The sequence below is a fragment of the Podarcis muralis genome, chromosome 13, assembly GCF_964188315.1.
Source record: "Podarcis muralis chromosome 13, rPodMur119.hap1.1, whole genome shotgun sequence".
Lineage (NCBI taxonomy): Eukaryota > Metazoa > Chordata > Lepidosauria > Squamata > Lacertidae > Podarcis > Podarcis muralis.
The window spans coordinates 20,155,805-20,176,142 of record NC_135667.1 but is presented as its reverse complement, the minus strand read 5'-3'; the positions used below and the strand labels follow the sequence as shown (position 1 = coordinate 20,176,142).

The 20,338-nt window shown below is 48.2% G+C and overlaps 2 protein-coding genes across 2 annotated transcripts; both read left to right on the top strand.

Moving 5' to 3' along the window:
• The first annotated feature begins 5,882 nt into the window (after positions 1 to 5,882).
• On the top strand, positions 5,883 to 9,259 carry LOC114608058 (uncharacterized). The gene is made up of 5 exons (XM_028751946.2): positions 5,883 to 5,943; positions 6,511 to 6,669; positions 7,242 to 7,407; positions 8,229 to 8,305; positions 9,013 to 9,259. The coding sequence occupies exons 1-5, from the start codon at positions 5,883 to 5,885 to the stop codon at positions 9,153 to 9,155; spliced, it is 606 nt and encodes a 201-aa protein (XP_028607779.2). The 3' UTR covers positions 9,156 to 9,259.
• Positions 9,260 to 15,220: 5,961 nt separating this feature from the next.
• Positions 15,221 to 20,045, top strand: GFY (golgi associated olfactory signaling regulator). The gene is made up of 3 exons (XM_028703106.2): positions 15,221 to 15,628; positions 17,828 to 18,004; positions 18,958 to 20,045. The coding sequence occupies exons 1-3, from the start codon at positions 15,229 to 15,231 to the stop codon at positions 19,221 to 19,223; spliced, it is 843 nt and encodes a 280-aa protein (XP_028558939.2). The 5' UTR covers positions 15,221 to 15,228; the 3' UTR covers positions 19,224 to 20,045.
• The last annotated feature ends 293 nt before the right edge of the window (positions 20,046 to 20,338 follow it).

The window sequence follows — 20,338 nt, the reverse complement described above, 5'->3', positions numbered from 1 at the left end:
GCCCAGGAGTAAAAGTAGGAAGGACGAAGGGAGGGGAAAGGAAAGTTAATAGAAGGAAAGGCGGGTGGGAGAGAAAGAGAAAGAAAGAGGGAAGGAAGGGGGGAAGAGAAGTGGAAAGGAGGGAGACCGAGGCGGGGGAGAAGCGTCTGGAGAGTTGCTCCGAAGTTTGGGGGGCCGCGGGGGTGGGCGCGCGTCCCAGGAGGCGGAGGCCAGCCCGGGCTGGGAGCCGCGCCGCAGCCCGGGGGCGGTAGGCGGACCGCGGCTCCTAGGATGTGGAAAGGGGACGGCGGCGCAGGGGGAAGAGACCCGCACGGCTAGGGCAGCGCGCAGGGGGAGAGGAGCAGGCCGGAGGCGGGCGAGGGGGGCCGCGATCCCGCGTGCCGCGAACATGGCCTCCTTCCCCGCGGGCCCCGCCGAGCCCCCCGGCCGGGGAGGGCCGCGCGCCCCCGCCGCCGGAGGAGAGCAGAGGCAGGAGGAGGAGGACGAAGGCGCTGCCGAGGAGGTGCGCCAACTTCTGCCAACTTCGGCGCCCGCCCCGTCACCGCAGGCTCCTCCCGGCCGAGAGCCAGAGGACGGCGGCGGAGCAGGAGGAGGAGGATCGGGTTTGGCGACGGCTGCTGCGTCCTCTCCAAGCGCGGGGCTGGCCTCCGCCGCGCCCGATCCTCCGCGCTCGCCGCGCTTCTCGGCGGAGCAGGTCTCGTGCGGGTGCGAGGCGCTGCTGCAGGCGGGCGACCCCGGCCGGCTGGGCCGCTTCCTGGGCTCGCTGCCGCCCGACGCCGAGGCGCCGTGCCTGGAGGCGCAGGCGGGCGAGAGCCTGGCCAAGGCGCGCGCGCTGCTGGCCTTCCAGCGCGGCGACTTCGCCGAGCTCTACCGCCTGGTGCAGAGCCGGCGATGGGATGTGGGAGGGAGCTCGTTCGCCGCCCCGCGTGTGCCTATGTGGGGCACGTTACAGCCCCGTGACGTCAGCGCCACGCAGGCACCCAGGCAGGCAGACGGTGAGAGCCCCGCGCTGCGCGGCCTCTCCTCGCCGCCTCCGCCCCGCCTCTCGCCGCCCGACTCGCCCGCCTCCCTCCCATGGCACACCAGGCAACGTCTCGCGGCACACTAGTGTGCCGCGGAACACCGGTTGGGAAACACTGTTCTATGCACAGGTTCAAGAGGTTTTCTTTTGTCCCGCTGAAAACCTTTTGAACTTGTGCCTAGAAGTCAAGGAGCAAACGGAAGTGTGTGTCTATGGAGATGATGTGAATGTTAACAAGACAGGGAAATTAGGCAGCTTGTGTTCTTCTCATTATCAGAGCAAACACTATCGGATCCCCTTGACCCCACTTGGAAGGTCTCATTCAGAACCACCGCTAATGAAACCTGCTCCCACACTATGGCGTGACTCACCGCTTGGTTGTCGATGGAGGGTGGGCGGCTGGGTGGTCTCACTTCCCTCCGGGCCTCATTAACACAAGGCTCGCTAATAGGCACACAAACAAGTTGCAGTTGATGTGACTGAGGGTAGGGCAAGGAGACGGGCCACTCCGTTGGGCGGTGGAAGAAGTGCATCCTGGGCCACAGCAACTCTTGAGAAGGGACTGTGCATCAAACTCAAGTTGGAGTGCAGGCATGAGCCAAACATGGCCTTTGGTATTCGTCATTAGATCCACCATTTCCATGGTGTTGGCAAGAGGCAATAGTGCTGCTGAGATGCACACATACCTCACAAGTGTCCCGGAAAAACTGGGACATCCCATTTTTTCTTGCGAGAGAATGGCAGCCATTTTGGGTGCCATGATCTTGCATGATTTCGTGCTGTAATTTCCCCTGGAAAAAGAATGCTTTTTTCAGGGTCGCGATCTTGCGTGGCACCACAAAACACACGCTTTTGGTCTGAAAAAAGCATTGGGGGTGGGGTTTGCAGTGTGAAATCGCGCAGTGATCACATGGTCACTGTCCACTTGTGACAAAAAATGGGAAGATGGCGTCCCAGTTTTTGCTGTTCGGATGTTGGAAGGTATGTACATATTCATTGAGGTCTGCTCCACCAGCCTGGTTGAAAGCGATTGTTGTTTGGGGTTCCTCTTCCAGGACTGTCTCCATCACCCGCAATTCTACTTGGCTGTGTCTGAGGGAGAGGAAAGACCTACTTCATCAGTCAGGCTAGATGAAACCTTCTCCAGAAGTGTCCTCTCAGGCTTCCCCATATGGGCCTAGCTGAAACCAACTGCCATTTGGCTTCTCCTCTCCCAAAATAGCTTCCATCAGCAGCCATCTAACCAGGATTGTTTAATAACAGGCTACCAGAAGAAAAGGAGAAGGAAGATGGACGCACCATGCTTCTAAAGCACCTGACTTCCCCCAAATAATCCTAGGTACCTCAGTTTACCCTTCACAAAGCTGCAGTTCCCAGAACCCTTAACAAACCGCAGTTCCCGGGATTCTTTGTATAGTAAAAGAGCAAGGCCTAAAACGGCAAACTTCTTCCCACCAAGAAGAACTTCGATTTTAGCAGGCCTGCTGAACTGCCAGAATGGAAGCAGCAGTTCTATATTCCCAAAACTGAAGAGATCCAGCCATGCTCCTCAATTTATGCCATGGGCCCACAAGCAGAACCCATATTTCAATCCTTTGCATTTGCTGTGGAAAGAGGCAGGACCTTCTGTTTCTGGGGGAATACAGGGTCTAATAACAGCAGCTTAATTCACGGCTGCTTCCTATCTACAGATATCTCAATATCTCGATATGAGGTATATCTGGAACAGGCTGCTGAGAGCATAGGACCATACATTTAAAAGGACCTGGTGGATTAAGAGAGGAGAAGGTGTGGGGAAGAGCAGACTCTGGGTTTTGTCAGGGAATATCTTTTTTTTTTAAATTATAAGATATTTATTAAAAGTTTAACAATTACCAAAAAAAGAAAAACAATAAGAAGTTACAATACATCAAATAATAAAAAGCAAAATAAAAACAATACAACACAACAATAAAAAGAAAAAACAAAAACATTTAAGAACAAAAACATTTAAAAACACATTGTCAGGGAATATCTCAATCAGACATTCAGATGCCGACTTTTCTGAAGGGAACACAGCGAGGCGTTGTCGTCGCTGAAGTTATCAATAGCGCCTCAGCTGCCAGCACTGACCCCAATGCGGCTAATTGGGCGTCAGGATCAGACACGCAGAGCCAGATGCTCAATTGCTTTCGTAAATTAACGGAGCCAGGCACCCACCCCCACCCCCGGGTGCACAGGCCTCTCAGGATGTGCGGGCTTCTCAGACGTAGCCAGCGCTCTCAGAGGCGGCACTTGACTTTTATCCCAACACACACAAACAAACAGAAAGACATGGAAGTCTCAGCCTGTAGATATAAGGGGGTCTAAACCAGGGGTCAGCAAACTTTTTCAGCAGGGGGCCGGTCCACTGTCCCTCAGACATTGTGGGGGGGGGGGGGCGGCAGACTATATTGTGAAGAGAAAAAAAAACGAACGAATTACTATGCCCCACAAATAACCCAGAGATGCATTTTAAATAAAAGCACACATTCTACTCATGTAAAAACACGCTGATTCCCAGACCATCCGCGGGCCGGATTTAGAAGGCGATTGGGCTGTATCCGGCCCCCGGAGCCTTAGTTTGCCTACCCATGGTGTAAACATTCCAATATAAAAGCAACACAGGGCTTTCGCAGATGTGAAGCAGATGCTGACAACTAGATTGGTGTGTGTTTTGCCCCAGAGATGTTCACCTGAACTTGAGAAGGGTTCAGTCATGGGCAGGGAGATGGTCCATGCAATGCCCTGAGGTGGGAGTGGGGTGGGCTTTTTATTTTGCTGCCTGACTGAGGAAAAAGAGCCAATGCCCACCCCACAAGTCAGGCTTTGGTGGTTATGTCCTGCCTGCCCTGCTGGAGGCAGTGATGTTTCTGAATCCCTGTTGCTGGAAACCACAGGGGGAGGTGAGAGGGCTCTTGTGGTCCTTTCTGAGAGCCCCCCCCCCCAAGATCTGTTTGGCCTCTGTGAGAACAGGGTGCTGGACTAGATCGGCCATTGGCCTGATCCAGCAGCCTCTTCCTTTGTTCTCATGATGTATAGCACCTAAGGTTGGCTAAGTTGTTTTCGATGCCCGAGGCAGACAACCCTGCAAATGTACTGTATTTCCTTGGCAGCAGGGATGGGGGAGAAATTGGATTCGGTTAGCATTTGAAGGGGAACCTACGTAACCTGCTCTTTCTGAAATGATACGGGATTCAAAATGCTTTGAAAACTGTGCTTGTAACTCAGTTCTCCAACCAAGTAATATGTACAAAAAGAGAGAGAGGGTAAGATGTGCCTAGAAATCAATATATTAGGCAAAATTTCACACAAACAGATTTATATTAGGAGAAATTCACACTAAAATGCTGATAAGTTTTAAAGAGAACTTAAATGAAATGTGAACTTGATGTGCAGAACTGAATTTAAGACAGGGAAAGTGAGGAAACAGAAATGGACAGATTTACCCATCCTTGCTTGGCAGCAAAAATCCAGTGGATTGTATTCAACATCAGTCATCGCATAGGCCCATTGAAATTAATGGCCACAGCTAATTTAGGCCCAATCATTTCAACACATCTAGAATTTAGCTGGATACAATCCAGTAAGAATGAATTAAATAAGTAACAATTTGCCACCCTTTCATAACACCAAAGAATCAGCCGCCTCACTCTGTCCAATGGTTGGGCTGGCCACCCCTGTAATTCATCTGGAGGACTATCTGCACTGTTTTTACACAAGTTACATAAGGGTAGGAGGTGGACAGAACACAGAGAGCAAGACTAAGACCATATTTATTGGGGTTGGAGGAAATGCTGTTGAATTCAGTGAAACTTCTGCACGAACAACTTTAGGGTTGGGATTTTCTGCAAGCTCTGTTGGGGAGACGCAACAGGCCTTACCTGGCTGGCATCTAAATTTGTTGCCACTTTCCAGGGCAAGATAAAAACATTTTTATTCATCAAGGCATTTTAATTCAGCGTATGTGTATGTTTTATTGCTGCTGTTTTGCACATTTGTTTGAACTTACTTTTTGTTAACCTAACATTGATTTTCATCCAGGCAGTTTTTATTTCCTGCTCTGCTGTTTATAGATTTGGCAGGTTGTTTTTTGTTTTTTTTAAGTGCATGTGATTTGATTTTGTGGCATTTATAATTCCACCCCCCTCCCCATAAGCCACGTGGAATATGCTCGAAGGACACAGGGTATTCATTTATCAACCAAAAAAGAAAGAAAAGAACAGAACAGACTGAAATCTTGTGCTCCATTACCAGAGAGTAAGTCTTCTTGAGTTTAACAGGACTTACTTCTGAGTAGAGAGGTCTAGGATTGTCCTAGAAATATTTTTAGGCGAGATGCATTTACACACACAGCTGATTCAGGTTGCACAATGAAAGCTGATTTGGCACTCTTTGGCAGCAAACCCCCCCGAAACTGCATTGAGTTAAGGGTGCTGAGAGAAGTTAGGAGACGCCTATTTTCCTCACAGAGCTACTTTTCATGAAGTGGCTCACAGTGAACCCCTGTGAACTCTGTGAACTGTAGCTGGGTGTGTGTGTGTGTGTGTGTGTGTGTGTGTGTGTGTGTGTGTTGCGGGGTGACTCCTGACAACCCTCAGCACCCTTCACAAACTCCTGCTCCCAGAATTCTTTGTGGAAGAAGCCGTGACTGTTTAAAGTGCTATCATAGTTCTTTAAATTTAAAGTTCTTTAGGAGCTCATGTGACCTGAGTCTTTTCCCCTTTAAATATCCCTGTCTGCTCCTTCCCCTCTAGCTCAGATCAGTTGTAGCTTTGGGGAAAGCAATCTTTATAGCCTTTGTGGAGGGTTTGCTTATCCTATTTCAAAGATGAAGGGGGCAATGTTACTGTTTGGCATAAACCTTCTGCTATATGGCGGATCTGCTTCTCTGCTGGTACTAGGTGAGTGACTCAGGCTGCAACCATACTTAAAGGTAAAAGGACCCCAACTGTTAAGTCCAGTCACAGACGACTCTGGGGTTGTGGTGCTCATCTCGCTTTACTGGCCGAGGGAGCCAGCGTTTGTCCACAGACAGCTTTCTGGGTCATGTGGCCAGCATGACTAAGCCGCTTCTGGTGAACCAGAACAGCGCATGGAAACGCCGTTTACCTTCCCGCCGGAGCGGTACCTATTTATCTACTTGTACTTTGACGTGCTTTCGAACTGCTAGGTTGGCAGGAGCAACCTTCAGGTATACTGGGCCGTTTAGGGCTTTAACCTTGAAATGAAACCATGGGAGATTGCTGAATTCTGGAAAGGGGAAGGAGCTTATGCTTATTGGACGAAGGATGCTGGGATTCTATCCCTCTGGGAATTTGGGGTGGGGGGCATAAGGAGGCAATACAGTTAGCTGAGAGAAGTGTAATATAGAAGCTATAACTTCCAAGCACTGTGTCCTTCTTTTCCTCAATTGCTTTCCCATCTGCCTGTATTTGATCCCTTTCCCTCCTTCCTTCTTTACTCATTAGATTACCCTGTTTCCTTATACTACCCGGACTCCCGCCTCTCAACTGTTCTTTGGCTCCGACCTGCCTACTGCCTGTATGAACAGTGGACCAGAGAGGACTTGGATCCTAGCCAGGCCTCCCGGAAGACAGCTACCATAGAGGTGGAAGTGAAACCAGAAGGTAATGGAAGTGGTGAACAGGTAGAATAAAGCAAAAAGTTGCTCAAGAGTTTTGTTGATTAAGTTGGCACTTCAAAAAAATTCTCCTTCCAGTGCTGTTTTGGAAAGCGCAAGATCCCTGACTTGTACAGAAACTGTGGTGCTCCATTCCGTATAATCCTGAAAGTAATTAGTCCTTTGTTTGTCTCTCTCTATCATTTCCACCTTCTCTAGGAAGAAGCTGGAGGGAAGGTTGGGTCAGTAAACGTTGAGAACATGGACTAATACTTGGGGAGATGTGGGTTAAGATCTCCGCTCCATGAAGCTCACCGGCTCAGCCTGATCTACCTTATAGGGTTGGGTTATTGTAAGGGGGGAGGGAAATGGATGTATTATTATTATCTCTTTCCAAATGTACCTAATAAAACCACCTGTTTGGAGAGGCTTGCCATATTGCTGCTGGGTCTGGCCCTACTGTTGGGCAGTTGGCAGATGCTACACTGTATATCAACATCTATCACCAAGTAATTTGAATCTCCCGCCTCTCCTGGGTTCTTAAGAGAGAATAGATCAGATTCTTCTTTTTCCTTCCAGGACACAACCACACTTATAAGATTGGTAGGAAGTTCCCTATACCCTATTGTGGCCCAGTGACAGAGGAGCCTTTGATCACAAAAGACCTCGCTTATGAGGTGGGGCCCACCTTAGTTTGCCTCCAGGAAAACTGCACAAAAGCGGTCCTTCCTGGGCGAGGGTACAGGTGAGAAGTTTATTTGGTCTCATTGGGTAAATATCTTATTTACAGAGGAATGGTGTCATCTGGGTCTCGGTTGCATGCCTTGCCCTCCATGAATTTGTCTAATCCTAGCTGGTAGCCATCACTACCTCCTGAGGGAGCGAGGGAAAGAATGCGCAATAAACAATGCCTGTTGTATAACCTCCCTACAAACTTTGTGCAAACGAATCAGGACGAATGCCTAATAAACAGGTCATCTGGAAGCAACCAATATCTTTCTCATAGTTCCTCAGGAGAATAATAATAATAATAATAATAATAATAATAATAATAATAATAATAATAATAATTTATTATTTATACCCCGCCCATCTGGCTGGGTTTCCCCAGCGACTCTGGGCGGCTTCCAACACAATATTAAAATACAATAGTCTATTAAACATTAAGAGCTTCCCTAAACAGGGCTGCCTTCAGATGTCTTCTAAATGACTGGTAGTTGTTTTTCTCTTTGACATCTGGTGGGAGGGTGTTTCACAGGGTGGGTGCCACTACCGAGAAGGCCCTCTGCCGGGTTCCCTGTAACTTGGCTTCTTGCAGGGAGGGAACTACTAGAAGGCCCTCGGCACTGGACCTCAGTGTCTGGGCTGAACGATGAGGGTGGAGACGCTCCTTCAGGTATACAGGACCGAGGCCACTTAGGGCTTTAAAGGTCAGCACCAACACCAAGAGAAGGATAATAATCTGAAAAACCTCTGGGGGGAAAGTGGGCTTTATGTGTGTGTCCCATAAAGCATTAACCACGTCATGCCCAAATCTGTTTTTCTTGCCCTTCCCACTTTGGACAGTGCCCGGTACCTTCTCTACAATCAAGTCCAGACCCTCCTTGCTGCAACCAACTGGTCCCAGCCTTTCCACACACGAGGTGACATGCGGGGCAGAGGGGTGGTGGTGGTGGTACAAGGGGAACTACAGCTTTCAGGCATCTTGGTAGTCCAGGTCCAAGATTTATAGAGGGTTTTTTTTGGGGGGGGGAGTGGGAGTGGGATAGAGGACTGGAGAGAGGCTTCCTTCTTAGAAGAACGGTGGGGAAACCTGTGATCCTCCAGAGATACTGCTGCACTACATTTCCCATCATCCCTGACCATTGGCCGTGTTAGCTGGGGATGCAGGAGTTGGAGTCCTGCATCGTCTGGAGGTCCACAGGTCCCCCACCCCTTCTTTAGAGTGAGACCAACTTCCTACATTTGTCCTCCAACAGGCGTTTGAGAAACGGTGTGCTGTAACGGTTAGAAGGCTGGACTTCAGAGTCCTGGGTTCAAATCCCAGTTAGCCATAGAGGTTACTGCATGACCTGCTTGGACTAGCTACTCTTGGCTGCCAGCTTGTTGTTAGGATAAAATGCAGGGAAAGGGGAACCCAGAGTTCTTTGGGGGAAGAGAACGTGTGAAGCAATTTAAGGAAGCTCTTCTCTCTGGGTGCCTGTTGAGCAACGCCTTGTTTCCAAAATATAGTCAAAGCACATGGTTTTGGCTTTAGGTGCAATCCCCAGAACATGACCCCTGTGCGTATTATGGGCTAACTACATATACTAAATGTGTCTCGTCTCTTTTCCCTTTCCTCCCATGGTAGGTCTACCTATCAGTTTCCGTTCCATGGATGTTGCATTCGGAGGCCTCTCAGGAGGGCTGGTGGCTGTCATAGTCCTGCTAAGCATCACTGTGTTCCTACTTTTGGGGGCTGCTTGGTTAATTGTGGCTGGCTGGCAGCAGTGATCTTCCCCAACTTTGTGAACCGGAAGCACTTAATGACGGAATCCTGGCCCAGTGTAGGATTCCAAGACCTGCCCACATTCCAGTGTCATCAGTGTTCTTATTGCAGCCTAATAAATGTGCCTTACTTTTTGATCTTCCAGCTGTTCTCTGGATTGAGTGTTTTTGCTGGGGGTGGCAACTCACAACTGTGCTGGGTGAGGCTGATGGAGACGAACATCATCTCGAGACCCCCAACTCTTGAAGTCTAGAGTAGGCCAGTCTCAGGATTCAACAGCTTCACATTGTTAAACTTACCCCACCTCTCCCAGCACTGTGAAGTTACATTTCCTTTGGCAGGGGGTCACTGGGAGCTTGTGGAGTTTTGTAATATTTACAAATATACAGGTTGAACGTAGGTGGTGGAAGTAAAAGGTAAAAAGGTAAAGGACCCCTAGACGGTTAACTCCAGTCAAAGGTGACACTGGGGTTGTGGTGCTCATCTCGCTTCAGGCCGAGGGAGCCGGCATTTGTCCACAGACAGCTTTTCCGGGTCCTGTGGCCACCATGACTAAACTGCTTCTGGCACAACGGAACACCGTGATGGAAGCCAGAGCGCACGAAAATGCTGTTTACCTTCTCGCTGCAGCGATATCTACTTGCACTGGTGTGCATTTGAACCGCTAGGTTGGCAGAACTTGGGGCAGAGCAACAGGAGCTCACCACCACCACCACTCAGATTCGAACTGCCGACCTTCTGATCGGCAAGCCCAAGAGGCTCAGTGTTTTAGACCACAGTGCCACCTGTGTCCCTAGGTGGTGGAAGTACCATTTTAACAACTCCCAGCAGACAACCGTATCCACCATCCCACATCAAATCTCCAGAGTGAAGTAGCTCAGTGTTCCCTGATGCTGCTACTTGCAGAACCACCCGAAACCAGTACTGATTTTTATGGGTGTGTTCACATTACCACCCTAGAGCACAGTGAAGTTGTGGTCCATCTCACAGCTCTTCCTCCTGCGACTTCCCACCAGCTGTTCATATCAGCGCTGTCAATTTGGCATTGGCAAGGCTGGGGTGTTCTTATGCAGGTGTGTTTTCACACCTTGGCTGGAGAGGAATTGAAAACAGCTCAAGGACTCCCATGGATGTGAAACAACACCTCAGACAATACTATATTATAACAAAGTACAGGATACATATGCGTTTTGGATAACACTGTGTGAACACGGGTTAGAAACCCAGCACTGTAAATGGAGTGAGGGTACAGGAAATGGGAGTGGGAACACAACCTGTGCCTTTCTGAAAAACAACAACAAAACACTACTAGTTGTGTTGAATAGTGGGTAGACATGGCAGACGACACAGCGATTTCTCCAAAACAGCTCTTTATTTTGTAAGCTGGAACAGAAACTGAACAGCAAACAGCTCAGCCGGCCTGCTTTTATAGGCAGCCAGCTGTCAACATTGTAGCAACAACAACCCAGGGTTTCCAGCCTAAAATAACTGACGTGGACCTGAGTGAAAACTATCTACAGTATCCCCCTGCTGGCCCAGGGTGAGAACTTCAGTACATAACAAGTTGTTTATTTTCATAGATACACGGGTTCCCTCCCACTGGTCACTAGTTTGTGGAAGGGATTGAAGTACATGCCATGAAATTTAGGTTTGCACAATTAAAATGTATTAAAAGTGCTCTGGCCCCCAAAACAAATCATTAAAAGAAAGAAAGAAGACAACACAATTATTTTTTTTTTGGGGGGGGGGGGAGCCTGGTGCAAAAAAGTTCAAGATAACATTGACCTATATATTTTGTTACTAACTTTATAGAGATAAGTCAGTGCTAGCATAAGGCTGTAAATAATAAATTATAAGCACAGTCCTTTTTAAAATAAAAATAAAAAAGCCTTTTGATTTGATGCGTGCTATATGTAGCACATCATATGATTATGTATTATATACGTGCATATATGCCAATGTGGTATATTGCAGACAATTCTCAATTTGCCTGAAAGACTTCTTCTAAACAGAGTTTTAAGGATAGAGGACGATATGCTATGCAGTGGAAAATGGTTATTAGCGGACTCCACGGGGGGGGAGGGAAGGAAGTCCGAGAATTCTACACTTTTTGATTCTATTTTATGTGTGAATGTAAAATTAAATTGTAAAACCAATAAAAACTTATTACAAAATTTTGACTTCTCCCCCCCCCCCCTTTAAAAAGGAATCAATTTCCCCTTGATTTCAAAACGTGGGTGTGTGTTTCTAAATCTTCATTTCCGAATAAGGGAGGCACAACATTAGAGCTAACATTTGACCCTCCAGACTGAACTCTGACAGCTGCTACTTCCAGCCGTTCATAAAAGGGATGCAGTGTTAGCTACAACCATGTTGCTAAGTCGGCCTCTCCTGGGGCTTGTGTTTTGTTAGCTGTTTCTATCCCTTGTGGGGAGTTAAGATGTTTCAGGTGGGGCCTCTCATTCTGCTCCGATGTTGTTGCATTTAGTGGCAAGCGGTTCCTTTGAGCATCACCACGCTCTAGTCCCCTTCCTTGGCCGAGTGTCCAAACAGGAGACCCCCTCCTTAACCTACACTGGATGGTAGGTAGACCTTAAAGACTTTCCTTCTTGTTTGTTACGCCTTTCGAAAAGCAAACCTAGCAGAAAGAATTCAGGTATCTACAAATCCTCTACCAGGAGGAGCTCAGTAATTTTCAGCTGGTTTCATTTTTCATTTTTTAAAAATACGGTACCTCTTGAAAGTTATTTGTTAGCCTCCTGCTTTTTAGGAAATTCATTTATTCATTCTGAGATTCAGAAAAGGGCAACCAAGATGATGAAGGGAAGGGCGGAACTCCTTTATGCAGAAAGGTTGTAGCTTCAGGGATTTTTTTAGTTTAGAGAAAAGGCGAAATTAGGTGACATGATAGAAGTTTGTAAAACACAGCAAAGAGTGAAACTGTGGAACTCACCCTCGCAGGACAGCAATGGCTTTAAAAGAGGATTAGGCAGCTTTGTGGAGGAGAAGGCTACTAGTCATTATTCTGAATATCACTTGCTGGAAACGGCAGGAGGGGGAAGGTCTCTTGTGTTTAGGTCTTGCTGGTTTCCCACAGGCTTCTGCTTGGCTGCTGAGAACAGGATGCTGGACTAGACAAGCCATTGGCCTGACCCAGCAGCCTTTCCTTATGCTATGCCAACTTTTTGATTAAATATCTCCCAATGCATCCTTGTTAAACTCTTCAGAAGTGGTGGAATTGCAACTCCTACCAGCCATAGCCAGCAATGCCAACAGTCAGGGACAATGGGAGTTGTAGTCCCGGCAGCTTCTAGCAGGTCCACAGGTTTGCCACCTCTGCTGTAAAGCATGGAATAAACCTACATGGATAGATAACATACACACTGTACAGCTTTATAATGGGGTCCTTTTCTCATGCTTTCTGTATCGCACAGTAACGTTCCAGTTTTAAATGCAAAATCTGCATTTAGGTTATGTGTCTGTATGTGTTTAGAAATCCACATTGTGCTTTTTCTTTTGGTAAAGCAAACTCAAGCCAGCTTGCAAACAACAACAACAACAACCCGAAAACAGTCCAAATTTCAAATTATATTTGTCAAGAGCAGGGTAAATCAATCAGCTGGAAACCCTGGGCCAATGGTTTAATCTGCATTGAAAGCTTGGCAGAATAAAGAGGTCTTGCTGTTTGCCCCGTTGCGTAGTTTGCAGTCAGTGGCAGGCTCCCTGAGAACGTCCACAGCATATACTTAACAGCGCTTTCCCCCAAAGAATTCTGGGAACTGTAGTTTGTTAAGGGAGCTGGGTGTTGTCGCTCTGTGAGGGGTCTCTTAACCACTATCAGCACTCTTAACAAACTACACTTTCCAGGATAAACTTTGAAGGAAGTCATGACTGTGAAAGTGGCATAAAGGTGCTTTAAATGTATGGTGCAGGTGTGAGCTACAATCCTGCAATTCTTTTCGACTGAAGGAATGGCCAAGGAGCATTCGAGGGTGGGTGGCCGTGCCTTCCATCTTCTTTATGCGATATCTCTTTGCTCCCGTCAGAATAGCATCCGCCTTGCAACAAGGTCTCCGAAGTCGCTCTGCTCTGTCAATTGGCTCTTACAAGTAAAATTGTGTTTGCTTGATGATGATGGGGGAATGATCAGTAGTCAAGAGAGCTGTAAACAAGGGCTTCCCTGTGGACCACGTTGACACACAAGGGAGTTTGATCTGCTGTTGCGTATCTAGGGTTGGGCCACAGCTTTGTCAGAGGCGGCTGTGAAAGGAAAGATTTGTTGCTCAGGCTTATCCTTGAGGGCTTGTGGGCAGCCGGGCTCAATTTGATCCTGCACTTGGACTTTGGAAGCTGTTTTGATGGTAAATGCTTGTCCAGCAAACATGTCAGTGAGAATGAGCAGAGTGCATTTCCTTAAGCCCCAAGGAACTTTGCAGGGCCTTGCAGGTCTGCTGCTAGAGTGCAGGGTTATCTAGGTGGCCTGAATCCCCAGCTCCTGTTTTTAAAATACCATGCTGTTTGTGAGATTGCTGAACGTCTGGCAGGACTGGGGGCCTCAGTTCCCTGCTTACCAGAAGTGGATTTAGGGCAACATGACCGGTTCCCCAGCGCCAAGGGAGCACCTTCATGCCTCGTTCCTAAAGCCTAGAAATGCTTGCCCAGTTTTGTGAAGAAGCTGGAAGGGCTCTAGGACCCTGCCAGAGCCTGGCACCTCCTTCCCAAAGCCTGGCACCTCCCTTACCCAGCTTTGGGAAGGCACCATGAGGGCTGGGAGGGGGGTGTCAAATTTTGGCCTCCCACAGAACGTCACATTACGAAGGTCCGCCCCTGCCATTGCTTCAGATAAACGTCAGACACATTTTGCATATGTGTGACATTGGTGGCAACATACTTATCCTTGCTAAGATGACTTGCTAAGATGCTCAAGCTTCTAGTCCTCATGAAACCGAGAAGAGGTTTTGTACCTGTGTAGGTTGCATTTGCTAGGGCCTCAATGATCAGGCTTCCTAGCACAAGTAGTGCGGGGCTTGGTGCTCTGCATAGCTTCATGTGCCTCTTCTGTTGCACCTACAACTTTCAGTCTCACCGCCTGCTGGTCTCCCACCATGTGTAAGCTATCTTGTTTTGAGTTTCTTTTGGGATAAACGAGTGCTCAAGCTATACCTTACATGACAGGTGCATGCCAAGCCTCTGCACAGTTTTCTTTTTGGACAATAGGGAGAAAAACTGTTATTTCTTGGTGGATGGGGATATGTCACCATTATTATTATTATTATTATTATTATTATTATTATTATTATTATTCACAGAATAAAATATTCACAGAATAAAACCACAAAATATAAAAAAGATATAAAACCACAAAATACCTAATACAAACAAAAACCCCAATAGCCCCCCCCCCAAAAAAAACACATTTTAAAAGGGCATAGGATGTAAATCAGGTCAACCAAAGGCCTGGTTAAAAAGGATGGTTTTTGCCTTGTGCCTTAAGGTGCATAATGAAGGCGCCAGGCAAACTTCCCTGAGGAGAGCATTCCCCAGATGGGGAGCCACTGCAGAGAAGGCCCGTTCTTGTTTTGCCACCCTCCTGACCTCTTGAGGAGGAGGCACATGAAGGAAGGCCTCAGAAGATGATCTCAGGGTCCGGGTAGGTTCATATGGACTATATGTACTATGCTACATCTAAGGTTTCGATGTTCCCCTTAGCAGCTCGGCAGACCAGACACAATTTCACTCTCCATCACGGGGTCCTGTGCACTGGTGGGGACCATCTGTTTTCTGTTCACTCCTGTGCTGCTTGTATTTTTGTGACCACCAAAGGTTTTCAACAAATAAATCTGACTAAAGCAAACCTACATTTCCGGTCTGCGATTGAGTCCCTCCCACAAAACAGGGGTGGTCTGGAGGTGGCCTCGGTCTTTGGGGGTGGTCATGGCTTTGTGTTCCATGGATGTCCCACTTGCCCTCCTGGGTTTGCTCCTGTATTATGTGTGTAAGATCTCCTCGGTTTGTATTGTGCCACAGGTCAGCGTTTCATCTTCCTCTGCAGAGACTCCCTGGTCTGGCAGTTTGAAAATGGATCTGAACCACCTTCTCGCTTGCCTGCTGCTGCTGTTCCTGGGTGCAAGCCACGCTACCACCGACGAAGCTCCCAGCACGCCCCTTTTCTCCTCTCCTTCACCTCTCCCCACCACCTGGTCCTCCACCCCACAGACATCCCCCGAATCCACGCAAGGTCCCACGTCAGACGCCACTGACGCGACATCTTCGCCCAAATCTTCCCTGACGCAGCAGGACCAGGACCACAAGGAGCCCTCGGTCTCCAGCCCACAGACAGAGAAACCCAGGCTTCCCCAAGAGAAGATGGAGGCTGCTCCTTTCAAGTTTCCTGAGGTTGACATTGAGGAGTCTGGAGGAAGTCAGCAATGGGAGACTGCAGCTCAGGGAGTGGCCATTATGCTGATGAAACCCAAAGGTGAAGGTGCTTCTCCTGGGCTTTCAGACAGGGGAAGGGCTGTGGCTCATGGGTAGAACATCTGCTTTGCATGCAGAAGGCCTCAGGTTCAACCCTTGGCCTTGCCAGGTAGGGCTGGAGGATGAGGCATCTTCCTATGCCTGTGTGGGTTTTTTTGGAGGGATTAGGTGAAGGTAAAGGGACCCATGACCATTAGGTCCAGTCGTGGCCGACTCTGGGGTGGCGGCGCTCATCTCACTTTACTGGCCGAGGGAGCTGGCGTACAGCGGTCATGTGGCCAGCATGACTAAGCCGCTTCTGGCGAACCAGAGCAGCGCATGGAAACGCCGCTTACCTTCCCTACCTTCCCTATTTATCTAATTGCACTTTGATGTGCTTTCAAACTGCTAGGTTGGCAGGAGCAGGGACCGAGCAATGGGAGCTCACCCCATTGTGGGGATTCGAACCGCCAACCTTCTGATTGGCAAGCCCAAGAGGCTCAGTGGTTTAACCCACAGCGCCACCCCATCCCTGTTTGTGGAGGGATTAGTTGATTGCAATTCCAATCCTGGATTCTCCAGAAGGGCGCTGGGGTCGAGTAGCTCACAGACCAGTATGAAATCATGGACCTGGGAGAACTTGTGGCTTTTGGGTGACCCTAAGCAAGCTGGCATCTATCAGCCTCAGTTGCGAAATCTGTAAAATTGGGGTTAGAATGGGCTAGACCCAGACTCAGGCCCCATCCACACTACGCATTTAAAGCAGCATCATACCACTTTAAACAGTCATGGCTTCCTCCAGTGAATCCTGGGAGCTGCAGTTTGTTAAGCACCCTGAGAGGAGACCCCTATTCCCCTCAGAGAGCTACAATTGTATGAGTTCCCTGGGAAGAGGGATTGACTGTTCAACCCTCTGGGAACGGTAGCACTGTAAGGGGAATAGGGGTCTCCTGACAGCTCTCATCAGCCTTAACAAACTACAGTTCCCAGGATTCTCTGGGGGAAGCCATGACTGTTTCAGGCGACATGATGCTGCTTTAAATGTAGGTGAGGTCTACCTTGGCTGCTCACATGTAGTTCCAAATGAAGTGCATTGTCAAGAAAGTGGACAAACGAGGATAGAGGTTTGCATAAAAACTGCACACGCCTGCTAACTTATATGGATAGACGCAGTATTAGAAATAATTTCTATTATTTTTGCAATACATCTGGGTCAGTGCGTCTGGCTGTTAACCAGAAGGTTGGTAGTTTGAGCCCACCCAGGGATGGCTGTGGGCAGGGATTCTGCATTGCAGGGGTTGGACTAGATGTCCCTGGGGGGTCCCTTTATGGATCTATGAATCTCACCATAGTAGAGAAGGTGACCTGGGTGACTGCCTGCTCAAACCAATCAGGAGGGTGCTAACTGTTAACTGGCAATTTCAAGGCAACTTATTGTCTTCCAGTCTTAAACTTGACCTGGGTGAGACAACCCTTCAAACAGACAAAGGGACGGGGAACTTTCTGTTTGTGGGCCTAGCGAGACTCCGCATGGGTCTCAGCTTGGTCCATGGGGCCATTTCCATGTCACACCCTCCTGATTGTTCCTTGACATGGGAGGCTTGCTAGGACTGGCTCCTCTATTTCATAGAAGACGCCTTAAAAGGGAGGACTGGGTTTCGTAAAGTAGGAGGCATGTCCATGCTTCCCACGAAGCTCTCTGTGTGGGCTAGGGATGAAAAAGATCTTTTCATTCCAGTTCCCCTCTGTTTCTCATTTTTCCAGTCTTAAATTCAGTTCCCCACATTTTGCAGGCATTTGTGTGTGTGTGTGAGTGCTTTTAATGAAAAATCCTTACGAAATTTCACCAGCTTTTTAGTGCAATTTTTCTTTCTGAGAAACACATTTTTATATGCAGCTTTGACTGACATACACATTTTTGCAATGCAATTCCCCCAGATATAACGCATTTTGTGTTTCCCCTGCCCCACTAACACCTTCATTTTCATGGATGCTTTACACACACACACACACACACACACACACACACACACACTACTGCAAACTTTGAGGACTGCATTGCAAAACTGCAAAAAGTGCGAACTTCTGAGGAGAGCTGTATTTTGGTTTGTGTATTGTTTCATAAAGTGAGGACTTGATAAGGTTTGGCTTTAAATGCGGATGGGACCTCTCCTTCACCCCTAGTGTGGACCACGTGATATCATTCTTCCTTCTTGCACAGGGCAACTGTCAGCTGGGGAGGCCCACACCGCAGCTAGCCACGCCATGGGGCTGTTTCTCGCTGGCTGCGGCCTGCTGCTCTGCCTCTTCATCGGGGTCTATTGCGCCTACAGCCGAGGATCCAAGAAAGAACCGTTTTCCCACCATCGCTTGTATGAGGACGGGTTTGATGACCCTGGTAAGTGATGGGTGGTCTTTGGGAAGGAGAGTGAGTGGGACCGGGTGGGCGAGGATTGAGGAGAACAGTGCAGGCAGCTGGACTATGCTTTGATACCAGCCGACAGTCTGCACTGTTGAAAGGGAACGATCAGGATGGAGAACCCGTGATTGGACTGCGGTCCCCATCATCCTTGGCTATTGGCTGCGCTGGTGGGGCCTGATGGGAGTTGGAGTCCAAGAACATCTCAAGGGCCAAAGGTTCTTCACAGCTGGGGAAGATCATCACTGGTTACCCCTGCATACCCTCCAACATCTTGGAGGCCAAAATTGGGACGCTCCTTTATTTGGTCCCAAGAGACCAAAATACATCCATTTTTGGGTCTCGCAAGGCCAAAAAACAAGTGTCTTCTGGTCCAGCGCTCTGGCAGAAGCCACCAATGGGACATTCCTAGATCCAAACAGAAGCCAGGATTGGCTTCTGTAATTCCGGGATCTCCCGCTTAATTCGGAAGTGTTGCGTGGTCTGCCTATGTATTTTTTCTTAACGTAATAGGTTACTTGAATGGTACCCTTCAGGGCAAAGATGAGCAGGGTGGTTTAACCTACACACAATTGTAAGGTAAATAAGTAAAAGGAAACAACAAATAGACCACCAGTGACAATAACTGAATAAGATGGTGACCTGAGTAGTAGAAGCCTTGAGAAGTTAAACACGTCGATGTGGGTGTCAAGTGAGCCTCCCTAGGGAGAGAATTGCCTAAATAAGGGGCCACCACTAAAGAGACCCTTTTCCCCCTGCTGCAGCTAGCAGGTGTTGAAAAAGATTTTTTTTTGCCAGTCAGCCAATACCAGGCAAAACAGATTGACTTAGTGAAAAGCAACTTCAAGTGGCACCTGACATGGTCATGTGATGCAATGGTCCATGAATGGGTTTATTTCTTACTCCGCTCCCCCCCCCCATTTTCTTCCCAGCCCTCTTCCTGGACAGCCCAAAGGATTACGACTGGTTCTTCTACGAGACTGACGGTTACGTCTACCCAACGGCTTCCCAAGCCCAGCCTCAGCCAATCCAGACCCTCTCGATCCCAGCTCTCAAGCAACCCCCCTCTGCTCTCGATGGGTCGTCAGGGAAGCTGGCGTCTTCCGAGGCAGGGCAAGACTCCAAGCCGCCCCAAGCAAGCCCCGTGAAGCTGGAGTGCCTGTCCCCAGCCAACCTGCGCACTGGGAACTTCATCTGAGGCTCTGGACCCTTTCCAGAATAAAATATGGGCTACGTGCAAATCCCTCTCCCCACTCCTGAATTCTCTAGGCCAGGGTTAGGCAGAAGGTAGGACAGCCTATTTACTGATAGGCTGCTGCTGGAGAATTTGCGGTAGATTGGCTCCCCAAAAAAGTGATGAGAAAAAATCCACCCCTTTCCCAAATATAGATTTTTTTTTTTTTTAGAAGTCCTGATCTGTAGAAATGCAGATGCTGCTTGGAATTTTTGATATATTCTTCCCCTGCATGGGTTACGGGTGCAGGAAGTAGTTGACTCCATCTCCACCCCACACCTCAAGTCACTACTTTGCTCCTTGCTCTGATTGGTGGAGCTCAGCTTCCTAGTAAAGCAAACACAAAGCAGATCTTGCAATCCTGAAGTTTGCCCACATGTGCTATAGAGCACAGCGTATCTCCAGGTGCCCCCACTTTTGGAAGTGAGGTTGGCATTCTCACAGTAGTGGATCCTCATCTGCATAGCTGGTTTTGAATGCTGCCAGTTATATTTCATTGCATTTCCCCCCCCTAAAAAAATTATGTGATACGTGTTTTTAATGCGAGGTGTTGTAAGTCAATTTGAGAATATGTATGGAAAGGTGGGAATATTTTAAATAAATAGAGACATGGAAACCCAAACAGGAAGCTTCACTTTCTAAATAAATTTAAAAAAAAAACCAAATCCCTGTCCAAACCTTGAAAGCATAGAGACTGGCTTTTGGGAAGTGCTTTTGGTAAGTGCACTCTGCACATGCTTAAAGGTACTCTAGCCTCCTGAACTTCATGCATTGATAGGGGGAAGCTTCCAATCTTTAGGAATAGGGCTGCCAACTTTTTAACTAGCTGCTGCAGCTGTCTCTTTCACAGTAGCCTGATCAAATGCATTCTTTAAGGTGCCCCAAGACTTCGTTGCTTATGCTGCCATCAGCTGCCATGGCAGTTTCTCTGAAATAAGCTTGATTTGTTGACATCAGGCGATATGGCTTATATCCATGATGTGAGAAGTCTCACCAGCTGATTGCAGCACCTCCAGTCTGCTGGTAAAAGCACGTGAGCAGGCCTGTCTAGATCTGCTATTGCTTTTCTAGTCAGTTGG

Excerpts from the sequence above, each read along its gene's own strand:
- LOC114608058 (XM_028751946.2), top strand. The coding sequence starts at position 5,883 with ATGTTACTGTTTGGCATAAACCTTCTGCTATATGGCGGATCTGCTTCT. Across the intron at positions 5,944-6,510 it reads TGCTTCTCTGCTGGTACTAG|ATTACCCTGTTTCCTTATAC; the intron begins GTGAGTGACTCA and ends TTTACTCATTAG. Across the intron at positions 8,306-9,012 it reads CCAGCCTTTCCACACACGAG|GTCTACCTATCAGTTTCCGT; the intron begins GTGACATGCGGG and ends CTCCCATGGTAG.
- GFY (XM_028703106.2), top strand. The coding sequence starts at position 15,229 with ATGGATCTGAACCACCTTCTCGCTTGCCTGCTGCTGCTGTTCCTGGGT. Across the intron at positions 15,629-17,827 it reads TATGCTGATGAAACCCAAAG|GGCAACTGTCAGCTGGGGAG; the intron begins GTGAAGGTGCTT and ends CTTCTTGCACAG. Across the intron at positions 18,005-18,957 it reads GGACGGGTTTGATGACCCTG|CCCTCTTCCTGGACAGCCCA; the intron begins GTAAGTGATGGG and ends TTTTCTTCCCAG.